General features: G+C 45.3%; 1 protein-coding gene across 4 annotated transcripts in view; it reads right to left on the reverse strand.

The window, feature by feature from the left end:
- Positions 1 to 3,952: 3,952 nt before the first annotated feature.
- DRC11 (dynein regulatory complex subunit 11) overlaps positions 3,953 to 22,940 on the reverse strand; it is a 98,103-nt gene continuing 79,115 nt past the window's right edge. Inside the window, exons 14-18 of one of the 4 annotated variants that reach the window (XM_088167532.1) lie at positions 22,094 to 22,293; positions 14,014 to 14,100; positions 11,549 to 11,726; positions 8,646 to 8,884; positions 3,953 to 4,558 (exon numbers count right to left, since the gene is read on the reverse strand). In XM_088167532.1, coding sequence (XP_088023658.1) covers positions 4,448 to 4,558; positions 8,646 to 8,884; positions 11,549 to 11,726; positions 14,014 to 14,100; positions 22,094 to 22,293 — 815 coding nt within the window. In that variant the 3' untranslated portion in view covers positions 3,953 to 4,447. The remainder of the gene's footprint in view (positions 4,559 to 8,645; positions 8,885 to 11,548; positions 11,727 to 14,013; positions 14,101 to 22,093; positions 22,294 to 22,940) is intronic. The other 3 variants (XM_088167533.1, XM_088167531.1, XM_088167534.1) reach the window with 3 other exon arrangements.

Genomic DNA, 22,940 nt, shown 5'->3' on the forward strand with positions numbered 1-22,940 from the left:
CGACGACATGACACCTTTTTTGAAGCCCTGATTTACAATGGCCCCAGGCTGAGTGCATTATAATTTGCTGCGAGAAGTTCCAAAGTCGCAGTACTTTCAATAATGAGGAGAGAAACCCTAATACGAGAAGACTTTCCCTTTTTTCCTCTTTTTTAATTTTTTTTTTTTTTTTTTTTTTTGGCATTGTGTTTAATGAAAAGCTAAAAATGTGCTAATTTGTAAGTCCTGTTGTGGTAGTGGCATCGGAGGCTTTTGAAATGCGTTACTGACTTGGGGAGTATTAAGGAAAAATGACATTTTGCTACTAGCAGAAAAGTCAATTATAATGTTTCCACACTTTAGAAAATTGCTGATGCAGGATGGGAGTTAATAGAACAGTCAGCTTCACTTTGTGTTACCGGATTTGGGGGGCTTTGCTGAGAAATGTCGGCTTGTTTTTGAATTCTGATGGCAACCTCGATAATGGGCTGCCACGGGTGCTGTGTGCCTGGGGCTCCTCTCAGGGAGGGTGTGGTGTGTTCCCTTGGGCTCTTGCCACCTGGAGCTGGTCCCTGTGCCAGCCTAGCATGCTCACACTGCACAAGAGCAGGGAGAATGAGCATCAATAAAGATTTAGAGTTTTGCAGCCACTTTGATCCCTCCCTGGTGCTGCAGGAGTGCTGAGCCTGCTGCACTCTGCAAAAGAGCCCTGATCACTTATTTAAAAACACTTAAAGCCAGAAACGGGAGGAAAGAACTCCCCTTCCCCACTGTGCTCTTGATGGAGTCTTTCCTTCCCATCTCCTGGAGAAGAAAACAGCAGAAAACTTTTCGTGAGCTCTTGGGGAAAAGAGGGTGGGAGCCCTGGGACACTCACTGTGGTTGCCAGAGAGGTTTTGTGGTGGGGTAAAAACTCCAGTGCTGGAGCAGCTGGCTTCCAGGCAGGCAGGGGCAATCCAAATAATCCCATCTCTGGATTGAGATCTATTTCCAGCCCCTTGCTATGGCATGGACACCTTCCACTGTCCCAGGGTGCTCCAAGCCCCAGTGTCCTACCTGGCCTTGGACACTTCCAGGGATCCAGGGACAGCCACAGCTTCTCTGGGAATTCCATTCCAGGTTCTCCCCACTCTCCCAGGGAACAATTCCTTCCCAATATCCCACCTAACCCTGCCCTCTGGCAATGGGAAGCCATTCCCTGTGTCCTGTCCTACTCCAAGTGTAGGGCTGTGTTTAAAGCACATTAAAATCCACAGGGCAGGGAAATGCCATGACTTTATTTCTTCTGCTCCCCCTTCCAGGTGTTCCAAAGAGGGGTTCTTGCTTGGTGTGGTTAAAATGGAAGGACGGGGGAGTATGCATGAAGACTTCTATAAAAGTCATGTCATATGTAGTTCTCGTGGGTTTGCAGGAAGCAATTAAGCCAATTAATTTATTGGTAAATTATCTGATGATGAAGTACAAAATAACTGCAATGAAACGCTGACATTTACATTAATACCAAATTAGTTACTGTATTATGACTGTTCTTACAATGAATGCCCAGTAATTTAATAGTAATGGGACATTTAAATAATTTAGCTGATAATTCTCTAGATCACTTACATATATAAATGAGCATGACAGCTTCTTCTCTCAGCTTTGCTGGTGCTGCTGCTGGATTGCCTCCACGCCAGGAGGCAGAGCAGCCTGCCCCCCCTCTTTGCTGTCCCTCAAAGCTCACCTTTGGCTGCGTGGAGGAGGCAGGATTTTCCTCCTCCATCAGATTGTGGGAATGCTGTGGCTGGAAAGCAGAGTGCACTTGTGCAGGGCTTAGCAAAGCCACAGCCTCCTTACCTCCTTCCATGAAAGATGTCTGGGTGGAGATATTGGAGAAGCATTTCTAGAGGTGCTCCTGTGAAAGCCTCCCAGTGGGAAGGATGTTGGAGACCCAGCCAGGGCCACTTATTCAATAACTCAGCCACTGACACTGAAATTACTCTGTGTGCTGGCTCTGCTTGATGCAGCTGCTTCATTCATTTTTCAAATAGCTGCACTCTCTGTAATAATAATTATAAACAGCACTAAAATTACTCCTTGTTCTTCCCTCCCTGTCCCAACAAGAAGTCTCTCCTGAGGAGAGCAAGGGTTTGGCAGCCCCACAGGGCAGAGGTTTTCTGCTTTATGGGATGGGTTGGGTTGAAAGGACCCTAAATTTCATCCAGTTCCACCCTGTGCCATGGGCAGGGACACCTTCTAGTATCCCACGTTGCTCCCAGCCCTGTCCAACCTGGCCTGGGACACTTTACCACCACTTTGTCACCTCCTGCACCCACAGAACTGTTTGTAGTTAAGCCAGCTGTGGCTTCTAGAGCCTCACCGAAAGAAATAAATGCAAGCAGCTACCAGTGCAAGCTGCACCTAAAGGATAAATTCCCCAGTGTTTTTTTTTCCCCATGAACTGGTGAATTTTGGACAAAACCTGGAGGTTTGTGCAAGTTCAGCATGCTCCCTGCAGGCTCGGCGTTGTGCCCTGGAGATGGATGTTGCCAGTCAGTTCTTTTACTTTGCTCTGGAGATTGCAGTGAAGCTGCTGAAATATGAGTTAATGGGCTTGCTTACATCCTCCTGAAATGTGGTCCTTTCATCACATCACGCCGTGCTGTCAGACCTGTTGTGGGGAGGAGGGCTCTGCTGTCGGCAAGATTGAGGGCAGAATTATCCAAATTAGTTTCCTTGTGGATGAGAGCAGAGAAGAGGGTTTTTTACACACAAACCCTGTCACCTCTTTGGAGATACTGGCTTTTCTCCCCAAGGATGAAGTTAGAAGTACCTTATTTGATAGAACTGGGGTGTGCTGCTGAGTTTGGGGAGCCAGCAGACTGCTCCAAAGAATAAGGGATGGAAAGCTAATGTTTGTAGCTGCACTGTTGCAATGGATTGAACCCAGGGGCTGGCAGCTCATGGGGGCTCCTGTGTGGGTCATGTGGAGATTCCAGCAGCTGGATTACTGCTTGGGGAAGGGCTGGTGTCCGTCAGAACTGTCCTGAGGGGGTGCACAGGGGAGAGGTAAGGAGAATTTCCTCTCTTACTGCTTGGATCTCCTTGGCAGGGCTGGAGGTGCAGCCTCGAGGTTGGAAGGGTGAAATCATGGGGAGCCCTGTACCAGACAGTAAAATATAACTAGAAAGGACCACAAAAACCCCAAATTGGGGTGGCTCTATCCTATATGCTGGGATAGCCTCCAGGGAGAAAATTCTCTTTATTAACCAGACCCATCCAGTTCCCTCCACTGTGTACAATTGCTCCAATAATTTTCTGTGCAGTTAGTTACACCGAGGAATCCTCCCAGGCCGTTTTTTCTCGGGCATTCCTGTTCCCAGGAGTGCCTTTTCCCATTTGGTTTCCTCTTAGGAGAAGGAAGGGCTCAATACCATCCCCTTCCCAGCAGCTTCCTTCAGCAGTGCTGCCCAGCTGGTACCTCCCAGGCTGTTGGTACAGACATAGGGAGGTTCCTCAGCTCCCTGGGGATGGTGGGCTCTGTATTTCCAGTTACCTGTTGTCAGGTTCACACAGGAATTCTGTGATCAGAGGGAAAAACAGGTGTTTGTGGCTCTTACTTACACAAGACCTTGGTGAATATGATCCTGTGCCTGACATGAAGGTGGTGCTGGCTCCATCAGTGTCCTGTAGGATGTTCCAAAGCTTTAGAGTGTTCTAAACACTCCTTATAAATCCTTTGCCCTCAAAATTGCAGATTTGTGAGTGAGCAAGGTGCATTAAGCAACAAACACATTGCTGTTTGTGCAAACATGCTAATTAGGCATTACTTTCTATGGCAAAGTGGATTAAAACCAGATTTTGGTGGACATCCACCCAAATTAGCACGTAGCTGCTTTGTTTTTTTCTGCTGACACCCACATATAGGAATTTGTCCATGCTAAGGCCTCAAAAGGTACAAGTGCTGATCCTCCTGCAGCTGTGTAAATATTGTGGTGGATTGCACAAAGTGCCTCCTAATCCATCCCAATTAAAAAGCAGTCTTTATAGCTGTAATAATTTTATTGAGGACTGTAACACTTTAGACCCACAGATATATAAAGCAGTTAGTTTTATAAAGCATATAGGATATTAAAGTAATGAAAGACATTAAAGTGACATCAATTTTTAAGGAGAGTTACTTGCCGAAATAAATGAGTATGGCCTAAAAGTTGATGGCATGTTACAGGCCTGAGTAATGAACCCTTCTGCCCCCTAAAAATCTCTGAGAATAAATAATTCTTGAGCAAGTCAGTGCTCATTAACTCTTTATCCTCTGAGAGCTACATGTTACACCTCGTCTGTTTTTTTGGTTTTTTTTTTTAACTTTTAACTTTAAAAATTGATTTAGAGAGGAATTCTCTCCCTGGAATACCTATAACTCGAGGAGCATTAATCTGCCATGTGGAGTTGTGATTGGGTAGGGCCAGCTGAAAAATCCTTGTGGAAGTTACTTTTTCCCTTTCTTTCCTTTCTTTCCTTTCTTCTTTCCTTTTTCTGCTTCTTTTGCTGCCAGTGCTGTGCTCCATGCTTTCCCCAGTGGGGTTTTGGCATACCAGGCCTGGAGAATCAAAAAGCATTTGTATGTTTTAATAAAATAAAAAAAAAAACAACAAAAAAACAAGGCAAGACAGACCACTTAAACATTTTACTACTATAACAGAGCATTCTTTTTAAAACCCAAACCTCTTAAAATCCAGGCTGGCTGGTGGAGAAGCCAAAATGAAACCCTCAGACCTCTTGAGAACATTTTTATACCAAGAAGTGCAGCAATTGATCGAGCTGAGTATCATTAACAGCAATACTTAGCTGGGCCATTTGTGTTGCTATAGTTATGGAAATGTTAAATTCCACGATCAACCCTATTTCCAGAGAATATAGCTCTTGTCAGAGCTCCCTCTGCTCCAGACTTGGCAACAGACAAATCATCCCCTTCTCGTGCCTCCACAAATCGATCCAGACAGCTTTGATTTCCATGAGGGAGCTTAGGAAGCAAAACAAACCCCGAACATTAAGAACCTGTTTATTGCTTTCAGATGCCTGCTCACAGGCCTGTGACTTGTAAATGATTCTGGTGGAGCTGCTCTGCAGGCTTGCCCAGCTCCTGGGCTGTGATGTCAGGGAGGCAGCTCGAGGATGTGTGAGAATGATGTGAAGTGAAGGAGAAGGGGAGGCTTTAAAGTCAGCACTAGGTAGGAATTACTCCTTCCCTGGATGTACAAGAACCTTTCTCAACAAAGTCCTGCCTAAACCAGAGATTCAAATTCTGCCAGGCATTGACCATGATGGATAAAATTCTTTCCCTTTGCCTCCTCTGCCCATGTCATCTCCAACCTCCCTCTCAACGTGGCATCCTGCAAAGTCTGCTTTTCCCATCTGATCCATCCCAAATCCTGCTTCCAGCTTGAGCCTGTTCAGGCATGCCTGAAGAATTTGCCTTGTCCAGTTGCCCAGTGTGAGTCACAGGAAGAGAAGCTGGGAGAAGAGGTATGAGGAAGGAAAACTCAACATGTTCCTCTCCTGACCCCAGAAGGTCCTCCTTAGTGTCATCTTTTCAAGAGCTGCTTCTGGGCCCCAGGAAGGGCTGATGATGACAGGCACCCTGCAGATAAATACTGCCAGCAGGTGGCTGACAGGGGTCAAACGTCCAGCTGGCTGCTGGACACTGCAATTCTGCTTTAATTATCTGAATTAGCTGAGCACCCCTCCTCCAAAAACCCTATCCCCACTGATAAAACCAGCCTCCTGTGTGCCCACATCTAGGCAGGGCATGGGTGGTGGTGGGCAGGAACCCCATGGCTCTCAGGAAAGTTGAATTTTGCTGCCTTAGTCCCAGGCCAAACTATTCCTGTTTTTGAGAGAGCAGCAGAGCTGGGATGCGCAGCTGCTTCTGGCCCTTCCCATGAGAGGGACAAGGTGGTGATTGTGAGTTTGGGCTCCAGCAGGAATTGCCTTTCCCTGGCAGTAGCTGAGGGAAGCCAGGAGAACCCAGTGATGTCTCTGGCCCTGGATGAGGCCACAGAGATTTTATTTTCCCCTCAGTTTTGTGTCCTGGGTGTAGCACCCTCCAGACCTTACATGGAAGGTGGAAAGAGTAGGAAAACTTTGCCAAGAGCTTTCTGGGAGCTTGGTGGGGTGGAAAGAGCTGTTTGGTGGGGTGATCATCTCCCGGCCAGCTCGGGCTCACTGGCAAAGGACTTAGAGGCATTTGGCAGGAGAAGCCAAGAGACCTGGGATGTCTCTTTCTATCCTCTTCCCAATTCTTTGTGCAAATATTTCAGCACACAGCAGTAACTTTTTGTGTCTTTAACTGGTGTAATTGTTCTGTGAGATAAATGAAGTCAGGTCATCACACACAGCTAAAATAAAAGTCCATTTGTCACCAGCATCTGAACTGGGGATGGAAGTTCCTGGCAACAGTGATTGATCAGAGTTAAAATATTTGGGTTTTGGAAGAATGATGGCCACAGGCTTTGGAATGAGTTTTCTTAGGTATTTCTGTGGCTGCCATATCCCAGGAAGTGCTCAAGGCTAGGTTGGATGGGGTTTGGAGCAACCTGGCTTAGTGGAAGGTATCCCTGCCCACGGAATGGGGTGGAACAAAGTGAGATTTAAGGTCCCTTCCAAGCCAAATCATTTCATGATTTTGGTCCAGTCACTACCAGGCAGAACTGGTGTGGTTAGCTGGCTTTGCCTCCCCAGAAATCCTTTCAGTGTAAGGATTTGTATCAATCTATGCACTAATTTATAATTTCAAAAAACGTGGATGTGTAATTGGCGCAGAAATTTGAGTAAATGGAAGGGAGCAATCACATTGTCACAAATTTTGCATTATTTATGTCCATTTTGGAACACTGGCAGAATATAAATGTCAGACTGGGAGATTCATGGTTTCAGAGAAGAAAAATCAAAGATTCATCACAAGGCTAATCTTCACTTTGAACTCGGTGTTTTAGCTGTCTCACAAGGGACAAAGCAAAGCAAGGGGAAAGGTCCAGAAATGGCAATGGTTAGAAGCTTGGGAAGAGGGGCTTCTGCGTGAGGGGAGATGGGGATTACTGGAGTTAATTAATGCACAAGGATATTCTGACAATCCTCTTCCCCTGTGCCATATTACAGGTGCTGCAGCAAGGCTCCATGACATTTAAGGGAAACAAAATTCCAACAGATAAAAGGAAATACTTTCTTAAGGGCTGTAATTAATGCAAGGAGATGATTGCCATGGGATGCTGAGGACAGGAACATTTGAGCTGTGTTCCAAATGAAGAGCTGCCTGGGCACTTTGTGCTGTACAAAACAGGCACATTTTAGAGTGACTGGGATAATATTTTCAAGTTAAACTCACACTAAATACTTGCTCTCATGTTTCAGGGTACAAATGGATTACTACTTGGAGCTGAGAATGATGGAGTATTTTTTTTCCCTTTGCTGTAACACTGAACCATTAGCCCTTCCCTGAGGAGAGATATTGGTTTAGTGAGGAAGCATGAGGAAAAAAAAAAAGAGTAGTTTGCCAAATATCACAAATGCTGCCTGTGTTGAGCGAGCCAAATGGCTCTAAATGGAAACTGGGAAGTACCAGCAGGGCTGGGAGAAATATGCACTATCATTAGGACAGCAGTGGAAGAAGCCTTGGAGAAAGCAGTGAGAATCAGAATCCTGTTTGTGGTGGGAGGTGCTGGGGGGTTCAAGAAGCAGGACAACAAGGAAACGTTTCAGCCAGGAAAAGTGGGGGATTTATAAGCAATAGAAATTACTGGGGGTATGGGGTGGAGAAAGCTCTTTTGGGGTCTCCTGGAGCAGTACCGAGGTCTTGCCTCATCTGGAGGCCCTGGTGTGGGCTGCCTGCAGCTCCTTGGGGCACAGCAGGGCTCTCTGCCCAGTGCCAAGGATTTGCAGCATTTATCAGGCTGGAAGGAGATCTGTGGATGTTTGAGGCACGTGTAGAATCACAGAACCACAGACTGGTTTGGGTTGGGAGGGACCTTAAACTTCCATCCCCTGCCATGGGCAGGGACACCTTCCGCTGTCCCAGGCTGCTCCAAGCCCCTTCCAACCTGGCCTTGGACACTTCCAAGGAGCAGCAACAGCTTTTCTGGCACCCTGTGCCCATGAATAAAATACACCTCAAATGCTCTGTTTTGCCCTCAGGATTTTATAGCCCCGAGGGCAGGAGGAGAAGAGGGATGGAGCTTGAGGCACAAACTCATTTATTTTAGAGCCTGAAATGAAAACTTTTCAAGAAATTCTTGTTTGAAATGATTGAAGAGAAGGGCTTAGATCTTGATAGCTGTGTGGACATGGAATGGCCAGGTGTTTTGCCTTCTCAAGGTGATATATCTAGCTTTGCTGAACACCTCAGCTCTAGAAGGAAAAGGACAAATGCATGGAATTAATGGCCCCTGTGTGTTTTATCCATGCATGTGGAGGCTGCTGTGCTCAACATGAGCAGCAGCAGGTTCAGCAAAGCACTCTATCAGCTGTGCTGCTAAAAGGACTGGTTTGGCACATCCCCAGATTGGGGGAGATGGGTTTTGGTGCTGCTGAGCCCTAAATCATCATTTAAAGAGTGGGGTGCCACCCCACCAGCACAGTGAGCAGGTGCCTACATCAAGTGTGGCTGGACATGGCAGGGAATGATAAATCACCTGAAATGTTTCCTCCTCCTCTCTGTACACTGGGTCGTGTCTGGCCAGAGAAGTGACAAACTCAGCAGTCCTCAGTGGCTTCCTGGCCATCTGCAGCAGCCTCAGCTCAGTCAGCACAGTGTGCACCACGTCCACAACGTGGCCCTGGGTGAAGCCATCCGACACCTGGGCCAGGCAGTTCAGGTTCAGTAGCTTGGTGAGGGTCCCACCACTCTGCAGGATGTAGTGCTTCCACAGTGCTGAGCATCAGGACATGGATAAGAGACAGTGGCAGGACAGCAATTCAAGGGAAGCAGGAGAAAAGTATTTCATTATTATTTCCTTTGAAACTGAAACAAGAAAATGAGGACTATCGATCAGGGAAGCTAGGAAAAATTTTTGCAAGCTTTCCTTCATCTTCAGATTGTGTGTGTTTTTAAACCCTTACTGATAATTTTTGGCCACCACTCAGTACTCTTCAGCAAGTCATTAAGGGCACATAGAGTGGGGTCGGTATGTGTGTAAAAATGGAAAGAACTGCTTGTGTGTACACAAAGAACCTGTCCAGTGTTCCCATTTGGATGTGCAGAGTTAAGCACCTTTACTTTAGCCTGGTTTTATTTCTCTGACCCTCATCACAGCTTATTCCTGCTGAACTGAGGGCTGCTGAGTGGGATTCCATGCCCCAAAGGCTTCCAGCTATGCAGGCTCATGTTGCAAGGTGCAAATTTTCTGTGACTGGGGTTTTGCTTGTTACTTGAAAGGTGAACCTGGCTGTATCTTTCAGCTGTGAACTTCTGTGACATGATTGTTTTCTTTGGGGTTGTGAAGTGGCTGAAGTTTTGCTTCCAAAAAATAGGAATAACACCAATCTTTTGATTTATGCTAAGGACGGACCTGTTTCAGAGAAATTTAGGAGAACTTTGATGTTGTCTCCTCAGGCTTTGCTTTAAAGCATTATATGGAAATATTTGGAAAAGATTAGGAGGATTATGGACGAGAGGTTAAAAAGTTTTTTAAATGAGACATTTTGAGTCTGGTTGTGCTTGAATGCTCAAATTTAGCACGAAGATGTTGGGTGGAGGTTGATGCTGCTGCAAAAGCTGCCTCTCTCTTCCTTGGATTGTAACATCAATACCATGGACTCGAGCCCATAACTATTGACAGCTCTGAACTGCATTTTTCTCTCCAACAAATTGTGGTCTCCCACTTGAATCCTGCTTGTACTCAATAAATATTGGCTGAATCACTAATTCATAAAAGAGGAATTGATGCACACAAGAGCAAGCATGGTTGTATATTGTGTGCTGCAGGTGTGTAACACAAGGCACTGCCTTGCTGGGTGATTAATGGCAAGAAATCAGTGTGGGGTTGTGCATCTTCCAGTTTAATGATTTCCATTGTATATTTACTGTTCCCACTGAGCACAGATTGGAATAATCTGGTCTGTAACCAGAGGGAGGCTGCAGCAGACAGGTAGCTGTGCACTGTGGCTTACAAGTATTTGTTATGTCGTTATTTTTCTGTCAAAACAAGTTTCTTTCCTTCTCAAATGGGGTGTCAGGCACTGAAAACTGACAGGACTGGGAGGAGATCCTATTTCCACTTCAGGAAAGGTGGGAGCTGAAGAACAAGCCAGGCACTGTCTGAAATGGGGCAGAGTCAGAGAATTAAAGCTACAAGTTTATTCTGTTTAAAAATTCCATGAGTTAACTTTTTTTTGGGAATTCTTAAGTGTGCAGTTGAAATCCCTTGAGCTGGCCATTTTTTTGGACTCCAAGTTAGTGGTAAGAGTACCAGAATGTGCCACTTCAACCTCTAGAAGTGAGCACAGCTAAATTCAGCTGCTGTCACCTCCTTTCTCTAGGTTTTGCTCATGTCCCCTTATCTCTCAGGAATTTCTCAGAGCTGCAACCTAACATGAAACACATGTTCCCTTGCTTGGTGACCACTTCCCATCCACACCAGGGAACTTAGGGAATGTGGGAGAGATTTACAATGTGCTGGGCAGCCAAAACTGTGTCTTGGGCTCACCCCAGTGTGCATCACCTGGGTACCCTGGCTGCCTCTGAGGGATGCAGGATGAAACTGGACTGCACAATGTGTCTGTAAGAGTTTTGTAACAAGGTGACACCGTGGACAAAGCAAAGAGTGTGGCAAGGTCCCTGAGCCAAATGTGTATTCTTTTATTGCTGTTTATTGCAGACTTCAGGATGCTTAAGGTCTCAAAACATTGGAAGTTTGTTTTATTAGACCAATGTACATAGCAAGAAAAAAAAACCCTGTTGTCCTTACAAGCTTTGAGTCTTAGTACATGGAAAATTCAATTAATTTGTCAGAAACTGGGAGGGCCTTTCTATCACTGTAAGCATTTGATAGACCAGTCATGAAAAATCAGGGATGCCTGTACAATTTCTCTCATGATCTATAAGCACAAAAAGTGGAATTTGTGAGAGAGAAAATTTAATTCTCCTGAAATGGTTTGGTTTTGGAGAGGCTGAGAAGTTGTGTTGTTTAGAGTATGGAGATTGGAAATTCAGAACTGCAAAGTGGAACCAGAAATTCAGAATCCCTATGTTAAAAAGAAAAAAAAAAAAAAAAAAGCTTAAAATAGAAAATATGTGCTGAAATAGGATCTTGTGCTTTATACAGGGGGGAAAATCCAGCTCAGGCTGAGCTTGGTGCACAATAAACTCATGGAAAAATGTGAATTGCTGATGAAGAGTATTTTAGACTCTTCTCCCAACTTCCAATTTTATTATTTGGCTTTTGGAGTAGCCTGTATGAATTTAACCTAAATTTTCAGGACCTGAGATACACCAGGGGCATGACTTGAGCTGAAGGGCAGTTCTGAGGATAACTAGCCAACGAACAGGGATTTTAAACAGCAAGGATTAACCAGGAGGAGGACTTGAAATACTTGCCAAATCTTGTGAGGTAGTCAGGCTTTGGAACGAGAATGATTTTCTGGTAAACTTTGCAGAAAGGGCCCAGGTTGGCATCGAAGGGCCTGCTGGAAGTCCCCACCAGCAGCACCCTGTCCTTGGGTTTCACAGCCCTCAGGAACTGGGGCAGGAGCTTGGCCAGGCGTTTGGAGTTCACCTGCAGCACGTGCAAATACAGAGAAGGAAAGAGTTGTTAAGGATGCTGACAGCCCAGAGTTAATGAGCTGGAGCTGTGCCTGCTGCCTGCAGCAGCATTTTGGGTTTTTTTTTTAATGGTCTGGTTGTATTTGGTATGAGCAGTTGAGATAGCAACAAAAGATTCTGCCTCCTCAAATTCAGGTAAACACTTGATTTCTGCTTCTGTTTATGTGGGTTTGTGCCAGTGCCTTTCACTAGAGAATTTACTGGTCTGGTTATTCAAAGGCAGGAATGAAATAACTAGTTAAAAGAAGGAAATCCTTCATTTCCAGCTCAAGGAGAAATATTGCAGGGACCTGCACACCTGATGAACCTGGACAGGTAGAAAATTGCAACCTAGTTTGGAATCCTCCCAGCTCTTGGAGGCTATGATTTTCTGACTTCTATGTGTGAAAAATACACCCCCTTTTTTTGGGAGTGTTTTCTAACCTGATGAGACTCTGAGAACAAAGGTTCTGGGAGCTCAGGGTTCATTTCTTTGCAATAATTTACTACTTGACTTTGCAACATATATTTAAGTACTACTTACAGAACAGATGAGTATTGAGCAAAGTCTTTTCCTGGAGGGTTGTATTTGATAATGTTCAAGTGAATATTGGCTGGAGAAGCCTAATCAGATTGTTGTGGAGTCATTATTGTTAATCAATAAGCTTTCCCACAAGTTTTGGGGTAGAGCAAGACTTTTTTTTTTCCTAAGTAAGCTTGTCTTAACACAAGACATCTGGTGGATCATTCCTTTTCTTCTCATAGTCATGCTGTGCATTTTTCCAAGTGTGCCAATTGCTGAATCAAGATAATGAATTGGGCATGTCTTAGCCCCAGGGCTGAGGGTGCCCTTTGGGGCACGGGGCTGCTGCTGGCCAGGGTGACACAGCCAGCTCATAGTTCTGCTCCTGGATGAACTCTCCCTCAGTCCTGGTGGCAGAATGTCACCCTGGGATGAGCACAGTGACTGATACTTACTTTGGCTTCTGATGAGCTTAGCTCATCTTTTAGGATGGGGCTTGGAGCAGCCTGGCCTAGTGGGAGATGTCCCTACCCATGGCAGGAGGTGGAACAAGATGATCTTTAAAGGCCCTTTCAACCCAAACCATTTCATGATTCTCCAAAATTCCTGCACTCCTAAGGGAGGCTCCCCAGACTGCCCCTGACCTCTGCCTGTCCCTCCAGCTCACTCTTCTACATGTTGGATGTGCTGTAAACAATTTGGGATGTGTGGCATTCCAAGCCTGGAGCCAACTGACTCCCACCAAGGGAAGGCCTTGGGATGGGTAAAAGGGGCAGAAGTGGTGCTGTGGGCTCTCAAGTGGGCAGGACAAGAAACTTTTCCACACTGATGGCTAAGCAAGCAAGGATCGTGAGCAATCCAGGCCATTTTTGGCCACTAATCTTAACTTTAATCCCCATCTGCATTTTCTGCCAGGGTTTGAACACAAGAGAAAGGTTCCCTCTTGCTGTGGGGATCACTAAGGGCATTGATCACTGCACACCCAGCCCTGGCAGAAGCAACAGCCCCAGCCAAGGTTGGGTTGCCTTGTGTTGCCTTTCCAAAATACAGGCTTGTGACCACACCACAGACACTCTAAGAAAAAAGGTTGAATTTTCCACGTAAAGCTCTAAAAGCAAAATATTTTGCAGGCAACAGGAATTGGGGAGAATTGCTGCCTGTTGTGGTGTTGTTGCTGTGACTATGGGACAGTGTTTTAATTTTCTTTCCAATGGGAAAGCCACACAGGAGAGGAAGAAATGGAATCAGTGGCATTAGAACTCCTGGGAGCCCAAAGAAAATAATCTCTAATTGTAACTATTTAACACAGGCTCTTTGTTTTTGCAGTGGAAACTTATCCCTGTTACTTTATTGTTCACTTTGGCTCCATCCAATTTCTCAACTTAATAGAGCTGAACAATTTAAGCTCATCTCAACTTTTAGCTTCTTGCCTCATATTTTGAAATTCTCCATTATTCCCTTTTACTTTCCAGTGCACTGATGAGCAGTGACTGGACTATTTTTAAATAAAGCAAGGATAGGTGGAAGAGAGAAATGTGACCTCTTGGGGGCTCTTAAGAAGTTGCAAGACTCTCTTAAAAGCTTAAAAAAAAAGGGTAGTGAGACAAGCTATTATCAAGCAAGCTTTGGCAGGTCTGGTCATAGTGGTATGTGCTAAGCTAAGGAATACACTTGTTCCTTTGTGTGGGCTGTAGTGCAACAGGAGAAATTATCTGCACTGAAATAAAGGAGAATTCACCTCATCTTCTCCCTTTGGTGCCCCTTTGGAAAACATTCTCTCTGTGTCTCCAATCCACACGACTGAAGGCTGCAGTTCCTTGCCCACCTAGGAGAAAATGGGGGAGAAAAAGCAATGAGTTGATTAAAACAGCTGCAATTTCATACCTGGGAGCCTGTCACTGTGCTTTTGAATCCAGATTTCAGCAGCTCAATTAGCCTGGCTTATTTTTTATCCCCAGGAATGTTCAGCAGTCATATAGCAGCCTTGGCAAATCCAACTCTTTCTAGTTAGGAATTGAGCATCAAGAGCCCACCCCAAACTCGATCATTTTGTCTGCTATGATTATCTTTAATGTCTCAGCACAGACTCAGTTGTGTTCCTGCAAAAGAAGCCTGGATTTCAATAGAAAATCATAGTCCAAGAGCAGCTTCAGGCTGAGGCTGGGATCCCACCCTGGTTTTCTGGGAGATAGGCAAGGCATGGCTGTTGCATGAGAGGGAGGGCACTAATCATTAAGCAAAACAGTTTGCCAGTCTTCTGGTTGAAACTCCAGCATTTTATTTGCAGTGGGCCCAAGAGTTAAATTTAAAGGGGGGTGGGGGGGGGGCATTGTCCAAAAATGTGTTTTCCTGCTCCAAGGTTGGAGGCACGATACCTCTGGCTCACAGCAGGATGGCAGCAATGCTACAGGCTTTTTCCACATCCTGCACTCTTCCCCATTGCTATAGAAACGCCAGAGGTTGAGCCATTCCAGTGGTTTAGACATTCTGCTGCCAAATTTTAATCACCTTCCAGTGGCTCTGAGTTTGTTCAGCAACAAAAGTGATGGCTCAAGGACTCAGTGGTAACGAGAGAGAGAGAAAGAGAGAGGGGCACAGCATCTTTCTATCCTGCCCTTTTTTTTTTTTGGTCTTTAATTCCCCTTAGTTGAAACTGCTGCTTCCAGGAAGGCAGCTTACAAAATCCACAAGCTGTGTACATCATAAGCTCCTGTCTGAGTGACAGCCAGGCAGGAAGAATGAAGTGGTGAGCATCGTTGCTCACAGCACTGCAGCTGATTTTTGTGGTTGTGTTTCAAAGGGTGAGTGTGTCTGTGCAGGAGGAATGGGCTGGGGATGGGGAAGAGGACAGGAAATGTCCTGATGGCTGTTCAGTTTGTTTGCAGTGCTGCTGATGGGGCGAAGAGGAAGCAGTGCCAGCATCAGTGTGTGACACTTTCATGGATGGCAATTGGTCAGTCCTAGAACATGGCAAGTGATACCTCCAAGTCCAGAACAGTTGGATTATAGAATCCTGGAATGGTTTGGGATGGAAGGGACCTTAAAGCTCATCCCATTCCACTCCTGCTATGGGCAGGGACACCTTCCACTATCCCAGGTTGCTCCAAGCCCCATCCAACCTGGCCTTGGACACTCGCAGAGATCCAGGGGCAGCCACAGCTTCTCTGGGCACCCTGTGCCAGGGCCTGCCCAGCCTCAAAGGAAACAATTCCTGCCCAATATCCCATCTAAACCTACTCTCTGTCAGTTTAAACCCATTCCCCCTTGTCTTGTCCCTGCAGGCCCTTGTAAATAGCCTCTTCCATCTTTCTTGCACTTTCAGGCACTGGAAGGGGCTCTAAGGTGACCCCAAAGCCTTCTCTTTTCTAGGTTGAACAATGCCAATTGTCTCAGCCTTTCCTTGTAGGAGAGGTGTTCCATCCATCCCTCTAATCAGATTGGTGGCCTCCTCTGGACTCACTCTAACAGGTCAATGTCCTTCCTGAGCTTTTTCCTTTGCTGGGTGGCGAGAACTTAAATATCTAGTGTTAGTAGTGAAGATTTAAAAAACCAAAAAAACAACATATCAGAAAAGATTTCACATCCCTTGAAGAGCCTGCTCAGTGCCAGTGCCTGATGCTGCAGTGGGATGTGACAGGAAAATAAGGGTGGAGGGAAGGTTGCAGAGGCTGCAAAGGTTGAACACTGCTTGTGTCTTTGTCTGTCCTTTTGGTGGGGTCACCACAGGCTGGGAGATGCAGACATTCCTGGTTTGGCTTGGAGATGGTTTCTGTGGTGAGCAGCCCCCCTCAAACACAGCCTGAAGTCTGAAATCAGACTACACTTTCATTTTAACTCTTACAGGAGAACGCTCACTGTTGTCACACCTTTTGTCTTCTTTGCCCCCTTTATTTCCCCACTGAGTGGAAATCTAATGAATAACCTCAGTTTTGGCTCTTAGAGAGAGAATTCCCTGTGTTTTCTGTCTTGAGGCAAAAAGGTAAATGTAGAAAATGGCCTGCATGTATTTGTTCCACAAAATCCCTGGAAACGTCCAAATGTTGGACAAGGCTTGGAGCACCCTGGGATAGTGGAAGGTGTCCCTGCCCATGGCAGGGGCTGGGACAGGATGAGCTTTAAGGTCCCTTCCAACCCAAACCATTCTATGATTTTCCAGGTGTTAACAGACATTAATATAACCCAATTCAACACCCTGTGTTTGGGCCTGGCTGTTTCTTCTTGTGAATCCAGATGAGCACCCAGAATCCATTGGCATCTCATTTAAATGGTTGGCAGATCCTCAGCTGACTGTATATCCCCCTGTGTGAAAATGCTCCATTTGAATTATCCATGGACAGTTTGAATCCATGGATAATTAAATGCACTGTACATAATTAATTTGTAATTGAAATTTTATTAGCTTTGCTGCAATTCCACAATTTGTTGGAGCTGCCAGCAGATGGCCCCTTAACCCTTCTAATACCACACTGAGATTTGCTCTTCGGGAAAATCATTATGGAAAAAAAAATCCCTCTCATTCTGCTGTCAACAGTCATCAAAGATCAAACAGCACTTTTGAGAACCTTGGGTTCAACTTTTCAAACCTGACAGCCAGTGTTTAACAGTTAAACTGCTACACTTGAAAATGCAGAAATTTGATTCTTGCCCAGCACGTGTTGCACAAGGCTCCTCCAAACTTGAAAGATTTGATGGGATTTTTTTTTAAAGGCCCAAAATTTTTTGAAAGCTCAAGTTATTGCTGAAAACTGCTTAGTGCTCCGTAGTTTATATACCCAGAAATGCTGCCCTAAAACCTGCAATTAGACCTTATCAATGGGACCATCACCAGCTAAATATTCCCCTGCTGCAGTGATGACACCACTGTATTCTGGTTTGTGAGGCAGAAAATGACTTGCAACAGGATAAATTTAATTTTTAACCTTAGGGTAACACAAGTTCAAGCTGCTTTCTCTCAGAAATAACTATGTGTTTGAGCCCTGATGATATTTAACACTTCAAGGTTCTAAGAATTCCAGCAGGCTGAGCTGCACCAAGAGTGGAATTATTTTGGATGCTGGAAGAAAGACTCACTGTACTGTTCCCAAATTTTAGCTGGAGTGGGAGAGTCTTGTGTGGCATGGAAATGTTAAACATACAGAGAATTCTGTCAGTGTAACAGGGTAAGCTCTCCTATCTGCCAGAAAAATGGTCTGGCTGAAGGGACAATACAGCAGTGGTTATGAACAAATGGACGTGAATCAGTGGGAAAAAATTAAATTAATGGCAGACTTCAACATTCTGTTGCCTCTAAATGCTGGGGTTGCATCATTTAATCTAAATAAACTCCATCATATCCCTTTTTTGGGGTGTAACACTTGTATAGTCACCTCTGACTTGCTAAAGAGCAGACCCAAAGAGCCTGATAAGAGTCCCCCAGCACTGATGGTGTTGAAATATTTCTGGACAATATTTCTGTGCCTCTGCACAGCCCAGACTGAGATGCTGACACATTCACACACAGCTTCCCTGCCTGGCCACCTCTCTCCCCACCTTCCAGCCTGGTCAGTGCTGCACTGATGATGTTTCCCCATGTGTGGCTTTGGGCACAATGTGCTCTCTGTGCTGCTGTGGCCCTGGAGAGGGGATGAGTCCCCTCTACTAGTGATTAATTCCCTGGCTGCCTTGTGCTTGTCATCTGTATTGCCCTGCAGCTAAACCTCATGAACTACTTGCACTTTTGTGTCACTGAGTTGGGCATTCTCCCCTCTCTCCTCGCTCCTTTCTGGGTCTGATTTTGCTTCCATGTATCCTTCACTGCCCTTCCTTGCACAGTTCCCATATTTTATGGGGACATAAGTGAGCCAAACAACTGCTTGGCACAAGCTGGCAGTTCAGGCTGGGAAATGGGCCATAATTGAAATATTCCAGAATGTTCTGGTTCATGCTTGAAGGGTGAGTTTTGTTGGGGGGGGGAATTTCTGGGAAGTGCTTCTCTACTGGAGACAGATCCTCCCCTTTTCTCTCTGAAGCAGAGCTGACCTGGCAGGATTTGCTGTGGCTTTATGAAGAACACAAGTGCTCAAGCTTGGTGTTTGCAGCCTCTTTCAATAGTTTTCCTATTCAGTATCAATCTCTGATACATCTCCTCTGAATAGGCAGATTGAAATGTTGGTGTTTTCCTGCTCTGGTATGAGAAGTCATTTCCTCTGAATGACATTAAAATGCTTGCCTGGACTAACACTCAAGCCTCTCTTGGATCAGGGCTGCTGTGTCTCCTGCAAGTCTCCTCCCTGAAAAGGGGAGGGAGAGAAAAAAAGAATCTGGCTTTTGCATCTGAAACAAATTAAAGTTTCATTTTTTCCCCAATCCTATTCACTTGTTTAGGGCGTCTCCCACGAAACAACTGCCAGCATCCAACACTTCAGTTATGGAAGGAAAGTTTCCTAATGGACATTTTATGCTCTCCAGAATTTCCTTTCATTACAGAAACTCTTTTGTTTGCACATAGCATAGGTAATCAAAAGTGCGAGGTGACTTCACCTTTATCACGGAACACCATTAATCCTTATTTACCAAATCCTGGTGTTTAACAGTGGTTGTGTGGATCAGAAGATAAGAGGGAAAGAACTGTCATGTTTCCTGTCATTCACTCACAACTTGCAGTGGAAGGCCTGTATCTTGCTTGACTAACTTTCCATAAAGGCACGTCTGGGAAGCTGGAGTACAAAGCTGGCTTAACAACAGTTGCTGTTTCCAAAAAATCTGCCCAGATTATGGAGATTTGGGGAATTTTCAGTGATCTCTGCACACAGTGATCTCTGATGAGGGGTACTGTGCTGGGGCAGATAAGACTGAGAGCTGGGAATATTAAATAGGGAATGTCAGGTGCAAGATACCAACTACTTCCATGGTTTGTCTGTCTAGTGTAGTCTTACAGTAATCCAAATAACCAGATCTTTGTACCACGGTGAAAAATGAACTTTTTGGGGAGTTACCACTGTTCAGCTTTCTATTGTCCAGGAACGTGTTTTGAATGTGTGTTACCCCTGTGTTTTCTTCAGCTTGGGTAGCAGTAAATTCCTGCAAATCAGAATATAGGAGATTCCTTGTCCTTTGATTGCTTGTAAAACTTTCTCCTTAGTACATGAACAATTTTCCTTGTTGCTACTCATGCCCATTTCTTTTTGTCCCATTGCTGTGCACCTCTGGGCAAAGTCTGATCTGTTCTATGCATTATCCCATGAAGTTCCTGAAAACAGCAGCTAAATTCCCTCTCATTCCAGCTTTATTTTAGCTTGAAACAGCTGGATTTGTCCAGATGTGTCGCACATTCCAGCCCTCTTATCTCCACTGCTCTCCTCTGGACCTGCTTGTCAAGGCCTGTGTTTAACAGGACAGCCCAATATTGGACATGATGTCCAGATGTGGTCTCATAAATGCCCAATAACAGGGAATAATGAATTTTTTTAAGGTGTTTGCTATTCTTGCTGGTAGAGGCAGGTATTTGGCTGAGTTAGTGCTGCATGGACTTGACCAGAGAGAGGGGAAATGAGGCACATTAGGCATAGTCAGGAATAAAGAGGTGGATTTTCACTGCAGAGGTGAAAGCCTGTGTGGGTACAGGATTGTATCCAGCCTGGCTCTGAGAACCTGCAGGATCTGAGCTGAAATCCTCAACAGATGGGGAGGTACTGGTGACTCAGCCATGGGGACAGAAGGTGATGGGAGATGTGAAACAACCAAAGGAACTGGGAATGCAAAATTGTACACAGTGAATTTGAATGATTCTAGGACAGGCCAAGTTTGTGTCATAGGGTCATAGCCTGGCTTGGGTTGGAATGGACCTTAAAACCCATCCCATTCCACCCTCTGCCATGGGCAGGGACACCTTCCACTGTCCCAGGATGCTCCAAGCCACATCCAGCCTGGCCTTGGACACTCCCAGGGATCTAAGGACAGCCACAGCTTCTCTGGGCCTCAGCATCCTCACAGGGAGGAATTTTTTCCTAATATCCCATCTAAGCCTACTCTCTGTCAGTTCAAAGCCATTTCTCCTTGTCCCTATAGGCTGTTGTAACATCCAGGAAAGAGAAACCCAGTGCTGTGCCATTGGCTCTGCTGTTAAAGCAGCAGTTTGAAGCAGTGCTGCTGTTGCAGTTGGAACAAGTCACCTTTTGGTAAGCAAGGCTTGGACAGCCCTGGTTCCATGTGATTGTGAGCAGCTCCATCCCAGTAACTCATGGGATAGTGCACTGAAATGTCACTGTCTTTTGCAAGAGCTTAAGTAGAGAGAAATAAGCTTGGACTGTTCCCCATGATTTTGAGAAAGGGGTTGGAGGGTGTTTCCAGTTGTTTTTAAATAATATGGATAAATGGAAGTGTTTGTATGTACCTGTAGGCACACATATACATGATGTGTGTGTGTATACTTATTAATGTGTATAAATTCACATTTTGTGCATGCTCCTCTTATTGCTTATATTATTTATATGCAAGTATACAAAAAAACCCCTTGCTATCTTCAGCTGGAGCCTTGCCCAGGAGTAAAGAGCCTTCCGTCATTTCCCTTGTGCTCTAGCAGGGACTCAGTGAGGGCAAGGCTGGCGTGTGCTGTGCTGCAGCCAGACCTGAGCTCTGCCACTGATGAGGGCAGAGAAATGAAGTGGAGAAAGGTGAAATGTGCAGAGAAGAGAGAGTGTTAGCTCAGCACAATGGCTCTAAATGGTGTCAGGGAGTGCCACAGCATCAAAGGTGTGTGTGTGTGTGTGTGTGATCACAGCACTGCCACCCTTCCCTCAGCACCAGGCTCCTCAGGGATTGCTTTGCTCCTGACTGTGAAATGAGGCTTTTCTGGGAATGGAGGTACCTGTCACAAAACCTGCTCTGAGACTGGATTCCATAAAATACAGCTGATAAATCCTCAGCAAAGCCAATTTTAGTAGACCACTGGCACTGAAAAAATATCACGTTTGGCTTTTTCCTACTTTTCTTTTGTCTGGAAATGTTTACCAGCTTCCATCCAGAGCAGAAATGCTGAGGACTTAGAATCTTGCCAGGATAATGTATTTTAATTTTTTTTTTTTTTTGAGGAGGGTTTGGGCTATGTTCTTCACAGTTCATATGCGTGCTTTCATTTCCAGACTTCTCATACATTTCTGTTCCTGTAATCCTGAACCAGGATTCCTTCTTTTGAAGAGTTTGCTGATAGGTAAACAGAGAGCAATATAGAGGAGAGAGCTCTTGTCCAGCAACAGTCCCAGAGAGGAAATTTCTGACCACCCCCAGCCTAGCATTTGATTAAATGCTGCATGGCAAGCATTCCTGGCTGATGTGCACATAAACAGAGAACAGAATTTTCTTTATCTGTGCTGCTTTTCATATTCAAGGTAACACAAAGCTCCCATAAATCTTAATGTGAAAAATATGGTTGTTCCCAGTGATTTCTCCAGGGGCATTAAATCCTCTGCAGAGCTGCACACACTGGCTGTCAACAAGTGGTTTCACAGAATGACAGAATCATTTTGGTTGGAAAAGACCTCTAACATCAAGTCCAACCTTTGACTTATCACCACCTTTCAACCAGCCCAGAGCACCAAGTGCCATGTCCAGTTGTTCCATGGACACCCCCAGGGATAGGGACCCACTGCTCCCTGGGCAGCCCCTTCCATGGAGAAATTCCTCCTGATGTTCTGAACACTTCAAGGCAGGGAAGGAATTCCAAATTGGGTTGAGCAGCTTTGCCCAAGGTGTGGATGTTCCTCGTTATGGAGAAACTACAATTTGTTTGTACCACAAAAGAACTTTTTCCACCTTTGTGCAGAATTCCCCAAGACACACACCTTGAGAATCATGTGAAGCATCATTATCAGGGCATCCCTGCCTGGATACTTCCCAGCAATGTTGGAAGGAGTGAGGTTGAAGAGGTTCGCTCCTGTTTCTGTGCAGATGGCATGGACCAACATTTTCTTTCCAACACCAGCAGGTCCTGCCAGCAACAGGGATTTCACCAAAGGAGCATTCTCATGGACGGTTTGGGAACCTGTAAAAAGTCATAAGGCACTATTATTGCTTTCATTTAAATCTGCCATAAAGGTAATGGAATGATTCCTCCTTTTTTATTCACCATAAATAATTGATAACGTGAATTAATTGTTTCCTTACTATGGCATGAGTGCTCTTGAGTCAGTTCTGTATAGCCAGAGCTGAGAGCCCAGCAGATTTAACATCTCAGACTCATCCACCCTTATTTGTACCTTCTGATGGGAAAACTTCAGTTGTAAACTGATGTGAGCTAAAAGAATGATTTTGAGACTAGAGCAAATGTGAGTGCCAGGCTTGCTGTGCTTCCCTTGCTGTGCCTGCAGCAGTGACTGCTCAGCATTTCCACACTGTCTCCGTGGCTGCTCCAGGTGAATTCATCCTGGGCTGTGACAAAAATGATCCATCACCTGGGAAAGCCTCACATTGGGAAAACACAAGCACAGACAGATTTAGGTGGTTGATGGGGATGGAACTTGTCTTCCCTGCAGCTGTCACCACATGAACTGGGGACAGGTGAACCTCCAGAGGTGGAAGTAGCAGGAAATGTCAGATGTTTTATCCATGCCCAGTGCGAGTCCATGCTCACTTTGCCTCGATGCCTAAAGATGTGCTGGGTGGTGCTTACATGTTTGAAAACCTGTGTGA

Source organism: Sturnus vulgaris, chromosome 7 (genome assembly GCF_052056855.1).
Source record: "Sturnus vulgaris isolate bStuVul1 chromosome 7, bStuVul1.hap1, whole genome shotgun sequence".
Taxonomy (NCBI): Eukaryota; Metazoa; Chordata; class Aves; order Passeriformes; family Sturnidae; genus Sturnus; species Sturnus vulgaris.